This window comes from Myotis lucifugus, unplaced genomic scaffold, assembly GCF_000147115.1.
Source record: "Myotis lucifugus unplaced genomic scaffold, Myoluc2.0 scaffold_313, whole genome shotgun sequence".
In the NCBI taxonomy this organism is placed as follows: Eukaryota; Metazoa; Chordata; class Mammalia; order Chiroptera; family Vespertilionidae; genus Myotis; species Myotis lucifugus.
This window is the reverse complement of record NW_005871361.1, coordinates 851,726-858,896: the sequence shown is the minus strand read 5'-3', so window position 1 is coordinate 858,896 and position 7,171 is coordinate 851,726. Positions and strand designations below refer to the sequence as shown.

Here is a 7,171-nt window from a genome sequence, read left to right as displayed (position 1 = left end):
AACGGACAGATCACTGGTTTTCCCAGCCGGAGTTTTCAGGAATTTAGACCCTAGGGTTTCAAAACTCTAGAATTTGGGAGCTCTAGAATTATTAGATTCTGAAATGTCGAGGTTCTAGGATTATTTTTACTGTACAGATGAGATAGCAGTTATGATGGATTAAACTAAATCCCAGAGGGATAGCCTGACCCTTAGTCTCCCTGTTTCTACTCCAATCCCCACCCCTCCTCAGCAAAACGTAGTCTTTCCCTTCTCTTCTCTGGAGGAGGGCATACCCAGATCCACCACAACGAAATTAAACCCCTAACTAGAAATATGGATGCTTTCATCCTATGTTCTTCCCCATATCCTCCTCCTTCTCAGCCTTCTAGCTATCTTAGCCCCCAAGACTCTGCCTCCTTCTCAAAGTGGCATATATCCACAGCTGTGAAGAGGAGCATCTATGACAAGTTTGGAGAAGAGGGTCTGAAGGGCGGGATTCCTCTGGGGTTTGGGTCCGAGACCCCTTGGGCAACTGGTTACGTCTTCCATGGCAACGCTGAAAAGGTTTTCCATGAGTTCTTCGGAGGAAACAACCCCTTTAGTGGTAAGAGGTTCTGCCTATCCCCTTGCCTTGGACATAGCTGTAAAGATGCTTTTCTTCGAGTAGTTTTTTTCCCTTTTACATATATATGTACCGTGGTAAAGAAATAATTTATTGAAGAATAAATTACAGCCTTCCAGTCCTTTCCCAGAAGCCGCCACTCACAGTTAACATTTTATGTATTATTCCAGAGATTGTCTATGCATTTCTGAGCATAGTTTTATTTTTACATCAACCTTTTATTTTATTAAGAAAGTGGGCCCACATTGTACACACAGTTTTTTTTTTCACTTGTCTTATTATAAATTATATATAGATTTACTTTATTCATTTCTACGGCTGCGTAAGCTTTCATTGCACAGGTGTGTGTGTTAGTCAGATGACTCCATGGATGGATGGGTGGATGATCACAGGTCCCAGGTCTCAGAGAGACGGACAAAGAGTTGATTTCTGAGGCTCAGAAAGTTAACTTTGCAAGGAGTTAACCTTCAAACCTGTCTTCCAGGCTCCAGTTCTGCAACGCAAGAGAGTAGATTTTCACTGCCTGGCTCGCCCAGCCCCTTCTTCCTGGTTATACCATAGCCTTTCTGCATTTCAAAAGTTCTCTCTACCTCTTTTCTTTTTTTAAAAAAAATTATTTATTGTCTAAAGTTTTACATATGTCTCCTTTTTTCCCCGCTTGACCCCCCCCCCACCTACCTCTTTTCCATGTTACTATGATAAGTGGGCTACAGCCTACTGCCCCTTCACCTCAGATACCCCTCCCACTGTGCATTGCCTTCACATATCTGCCAAAGAAACCTGAGTTTATAATAAACTCCATGTAAGACTGGGAAAAGCAAGAGACTTGGATTCAGATGGCCTGTTTCAAATCCATGTGCTGCCACTTATGAGCTCTGTAATCCTGGGCAAATCTCTTCATCTCTGAAACCTCAGCTTCCTCACTATTAAGTGGCTATAATAGTCCATTGCTCACAGTTGTGGGGAAAGGAAGTCAGGAAAGGGGGGTGTCCAAAGTGGGGGATGAAGCAATGGGGAGTGACAAGGCATGACAATCATTGGATCTGCAATTGAGGACAGTTTCTTGGCCCAAGTCTGAGTCTTCAAGATGGAAATCGGATGCTAGGTATTACCAGCACCCAATTTCCTTGGGAACTGAAGAGGAGGGGTAGGGGAAGTTCTATCAACCCAAGTCTCTAGACACAATTCCTCTTACTCCTCTCCCCACCTTCTGCAGAGTTTTTTGATGCAGAAGGACAAGAGGTGGATTTGAACTTTGGGGGGCTCCGGGGCCGAGGGGTCAAGAAACAGGACCTCCCAATAGAAAGAGACCTCTACCTATCCCTGGAGGACTTATTTTTTGGCTGCACCAAGAAAATCAAGATCTCCCGCAGGGTGAGTACTTGGCTTGTTCCTACAGGGAGCCATCAACTGTCCCCTCCAACCCTAACAGTCACCCTGACTCTAGAGACCTCAGGTTGGTCTCTGATGGAATTCTGCAATCTTAGACTCGGAGACCTAGGATTGCAGAATACTAGAATCTGGAGTTTGGAGGGGACAAGTGAGGCCTGGTTCTTTCCTCGTGTAGGAATTCCCTCTGCAACATTTCTCATTGGGAGAGGATCTTTCCCTTCTCAGTTCAGCCACATCCCCATGGGCTCTGAAAGGGAGGAGCTAAAACTGTGACTTCTGCCCTCTGGAAGTTACCAGACCATACCCTCAGGATTTCATCTGGGGTATGATCCATGAGTAAGAAAGAGCAGTGTGGGAATTAAGGGTGGGCTGGGAGACAGTCCCTGAGGGGACTGGTTGAGGAATTCTTGGCCCAGCCCTGTGCTAGCACAGGAACAAGGTCCCCTCAAACTTTGCCCAGCAGAGTAGATGCCAGTTGTGGTCATGCTTTCCACAGATGGCACCCATGTGGGCATGCGATTGGGGGATGGATGGGTGACATAAGAGGGGAATGCTTCAGCTGATGCTCAGATATGTTGAGTTCTGTGTCATCCTCTGGGGTGGGAGAGAGGAATTAAGTACATGTTCACTGTGCATCTGTTAGTGGCCAGGGCCACATGATTTCTAGGGCCAGAGTGGTTTGATCCACTCATGGTGACTGCTTGGCATCTGAGGTCCTGGCCCCATAACATGCCCACCATCCTGGAATCCTAAGTTCCTGTTCTGGTGGAATGGGGTGGGAGTGGCAATGGCTCAAGGCAGGTTCTCCCCATTGCTAGAGGACTGAGCTCCAGCGCAGATCCTTCGGCATTTCTTTCACCTTGGGAAATCCTGACCAATTCTCCTCCCACCATCCCACTGCAGGTGCTGAACGAGGATGGGTATTCCTCTACCATCAAGGACAAGATCCTCACAATTGATGTGAAGCCTGGTTGGAGGCAAGGCACACGAATCACCTTTGAGAAGGAAGGTGACCAGGTGAGAGGGAAGGAAACTGATTAAGGTCAGTCCCAGGATCAGTTACCTGGGCTCAGGTGGTGGGAAGGCAGGGTGGGGGGCAAGGAGGCAATACTTTTTTCTGCTCCTGTGAACCCTGGTCTGGCAGGGAGAGCAGTCTGCAGAGGGGGTGAGATGATCCCTAATGTCCCTTCCATGGGACAGAGCCTCACAACACCTCTGTGAGTGGGCAGCTTAGGGCTTCTCTCCATTTTGCAGAGTGGGAAACTGGGGCCCAGAGAGGGGAGGCTCTTGCCCAAGGCAAGAGCACAAGAGCTGAAAAGAGAACCCAGTCCTAACTCTAGTGATTGAATTTCTTCAGTGTTTCACTTCTAATACAAAATGAAGTTATGCCTCCAATATAAGATGGAGTTTTAGAATAAACTTTATAATACCAAACCACACACTAATACAATTTTATTTCCTATCACTATAAATTCAAACTTATTACTATAACACTGCCCTTGGGTTCCCTTTATCAGTGTTGAACATGCTGAGGATTCGCTATGTGCCTGTTTACCCCTCTAGACTGGAGCTCTTGGGGGTAGGGGCAGGTCTGATTCCTTTGTCCCAGGGCGCAAAAGAGAGCTCATTAGAATTTTGGTGACTTGGTGAAGTTTGGCAGGACAGAGGCTTTGTAGAACACCCAGCTCGGTGTTCCACCCACCATCTAAGGAAGCCTGTCTCCCTTCGGCTGAGTGCATCTATTTGGGCATGCTCAGTAGAGGAGAAAGAATGGGTTGGGAGCACAGATTCAACAGGGAAAATTTTCTCAGAGGAGAGGCTATGGAGTCAAACTGTAAGGGCCCATCAAGAATGGTCTAGCCCTAACCGGTTTGGCTCAGTGGATAGAGCGTCAGCCTGCGGACTGAAGGGTCCCAGGTTCAATTCCGGTCGGGAGCATGTGCCTTGGTTGCGGGCGCGTCCCCAGTGGGGGGGTGTGCAGGAGGCAGCTGATCCATGTTTCTCTCTCATTGATGTTTCTGACTCTCTGTCTCTCTCCTTTCCTCTCTGTAGAAAATCAATAAAATATATTAAAAAAAAAAAAAGAATGGTCTAGTCCAGGGGTGGGCAAACTTTTTGACTCGAGGGCCACAATAGGTTCTTAAACTGGACCGGAGGGCCGGAACAAAAGCATGGATGTAGTGTTTGTGTGAACTAATATACATTCAAAGTAAACATCATTACATAAAAGGGTACTGTCTTTTTTATTTTTTTAGTTTTATTCATTTCAAACGGCCGGATCCGGCCCGCGGGCCGTAGTTTGCCCACGGCTGGTCTAGTCCTAGCCGGTTTGGTTCAGTGGATAGAGCATCAGCCAGGACTGAAGGGTCCCAGGTTCGATTCTGGTCAAGGGCATGTACCTCGATTGAAGGTTCGATCCCCGGCCCTGGTCAGGGCATGTGCGGGAGGCAACCAAAATCGATGTCTCTCTCTCACATCAATGTTTCTCTCTCTCTGTGTCTCCCCCTCCCTTCCACTCTCTCTAAAAATCAATGGGAAGCCCTAACTGGTTTGGCTCAGTGGATAGAGTGTCAGCCTGCGGACTGAAGGGTCCCAGGTTTGATTCCGGTCAAGGGCATGTACCTTGGTTGCGGGCACATCCCCAGTAGGGGGTGTGCAGGAGGCAGCTGATTGATGTTTCTAACTCTCTATCCCTCTCCCTTCCTCTCTGTAAAACATCAATAAAATAAATTTTAAAAAATCAATGGGAAAATATCCTCAAGTGAGGACTAACAAAAATAAAAATTAAAAAAATTTAAAAGAACAATGGTCTAATCTCATTGTTTTGATGAAGACCTGGAGACCAGTAGAGTCAATAACTTGGCCAAGGTCACACGCCAATTAGTCCTGTCCTCCCTTGGCCCCCTCTGCCCAGGGCCCCAACATCATCCCAGCAGACATCATCTTCATCGTAAAGGAGAAGCTACACCCTCGCTTCCGCAGGGAGAATGACAACCTCATTTTTGTGAACTCCATCCCCTTGGGCAAGGTGAGTGGCTAAAGTGGAAAATTCGGGGGTGGGTGGATCAGACTGAGCTCCTCCTCCCTATGGGAGGCCCCGAGGCAAGCAGGCCTTCAGAATGTGGTGACTGCCACACGGAATCTTTGTGGCCAGCTTCACTCCCGAGCATGAGTGTCCCCTCCACACCCTTACAACCCAAGCAAGAAACGGCACCAGCCTAGACTTTGCTTCTCCTCCCCGACCCACCTGCAGCCAGTCACTAAGTCCGGTCAATTCCACCTCCAAGTCCCTCTCCACTTGGTCCACTTCTGTTCATCCCCCCCATCTGGGTCTGAGCAGCAGTCTCTTTGGTGGCCTTCCTGACTCCACCAGCAGTTTCCTTATCTGACCGTGCCACACTCCTGTCTAAACATCTTTGCATGGCATTGGAGGCCCTCTACAATCTGGCCTCTGCTGATCTCATCCCCTGCCCTCCAGCCACCATGCCACTTAGAGCTCCTGCCCATTTGGTACATTTTCACACCTTCATTCTCTTGTTTATTCTGGCCCCTCGGCCTGAAGTGCTATCTACCCACCTTGTCTAACTGGTAAGCTCCTCCTCACTCTTTAAAGCCCTCATCAACTGCTACCAGCACCGTGTAGCCCTTTTGTTCACTCCAGAATGGTCTTTTGGGGGGCGGCTCTCCTTGGCTCCCACCGACCCCTCTACTTCCCTCAATCATAACACATATCAACATCAGTCTTGCCTACCAGACCGAACTCCTTGAGGGCAGGTAATTGTCTGGCTCACTCACCTGTTAGTTCTTGGATATCCCTTTATCTCCTTGAGGCTCAGCTTGGGGCCTGGTACTAAAGAGGATTATAAAGTGCCTTCTGAACAGAATGGCCATGGGGTCCTTCCCTACTCCTGCCTTTGGCCCTAATGCCCCCTAGGCTCTGACCTGCTGCACCGTGGAGGTGAAGACCCTAGATGACCGGCTGCTCAACATCCCCATCAATGACATCATCCAGTGAGTCCATCTGCTGGGGCCTCCATAGGCAGAAGCGCTGGCTTGGGCCTTAGAGGGTAGCATCAGACAGGTTGGCCTAGTGCAGTTGTTGAGGTTGCACTAAGCACAAGGGGGCGAGAGAGGACTAAAATCCAGTCTCCACTCTGCCTCTCCGGGCCAACGGGGTGCCTTTTTCTAACTTTCACAAAGCCCCTTTAGAGGCCCACAGTGTTAGGCAATCCTTGTTGCCTTCATCTTCCATCCTCCAAAAGCTCTCATTAGAGTTCTGAGTTAACCCCAATGAGCCCTTTCCAAGGAGGGCCCTCTGCATGGGAAGCTTTGCTCAGCAGCCCAGCACTCCCCACCAAGCCAGGGTCTACTCACTCGTTTCCCATCTCTAAAATGAGATTCCCGAAATACTCCCAGAGACTCAGTGTAAATGGGTTCTCAGGGAGCAAACTATCTGGAACAAGCCAGCCTCCTCTCCTCCCACCCAGTTCTGGCTGAAGAAAGCTACTGCCCATGGTGGAAGCTGTAGCGACTGCCCCATGCCTGAGGTGATGTGAGCAGGGCGGGCATGGGCTCTGTCCAGATGCTGCTCTGGGGTGCCCTCTCAACTCTCTTCTTTCATCTTCTCTCAGTCCTAAGTACTGCAAGAAGGTGCCAGGTGAGGGGATGCCATTGCCTGAGGACCCCACCAAGAAGGGGGACCTCTTCATCTTCTTCGAAATCCAGTTCCCCACCCGCCTCACACCCCAGAAGAAGCAGATGCTGCGCCAGGCATTGCTGACGTAACTGGTGGGCTGGGGGCTGCAGCAGCGGTCAGAGGAGGCTTGTGGGGGGCCTTACCCCATTTCTACTTCCCACAGCCTCGGGTGCTCAGGGAAGCCAGCCCACTGCACAGGTATGGCATGAGGATGGGCTGACAAATAAAGACTTATTTGCTAACTTCACTACACCCAGGAGTGTGTTGGAGGAGAGAAGCTTCATATAGCCCCTCTTGGGTCCCTGCCCTGACTTTGTGGGGTGTGGCTGGGTCCCTGAGGGTTCAGAGCCTTTATGCTCCCACCTTGAGAGCCTGGGGCAGTGCTGTGCAGCCTGAGGGTCCCCAGCTCTGCTGATTTCTCAGGACACATGGTCTTTAAAAGGGCTCAAGTCTCTAGTGTGATAAGGTCACATTGTACT

At 49.4% G+C, this 7,171-nt stretch overlaps 1 protein-coding gene across 1 annotated transcript in view; it reads left to right on the top strand.

Annotated features, from left to right (window-relative positions):
- Positions 1–6,781, top strand: part of DNAJB13 (DnaJ heat shock protein family (Hsp40) member B13) — an 11,666-nt gene extending 4,885 nt beyond the window's left edge. The window contains exons 3-8 of the mRNA XM_006100457.3: positions 425–586; positions 1,821–1,978; positions 2,900–3,013; positions 4,911–5,024; positions 5,931–6,007; positions 6,628–6,781. Coding sequence (XP_006100519.1) covers positions 425–586; positions 1,821–1,978; positions 2,900–3,013; positions 4,911–5,024; positions 5,931–6,007; positions 6,628–6,781 — 779 coding nt within the window. The remainder of the gene's footprint in view (positions 1–424; positions 587–1,820; positions 1,979–2,899; positions 3,014–4,910; positions 5,025–5,930; positions 6,008–6,627) is intronic.
- Positions 6,782–7,171: the final 390 nt, after the last annotated feature.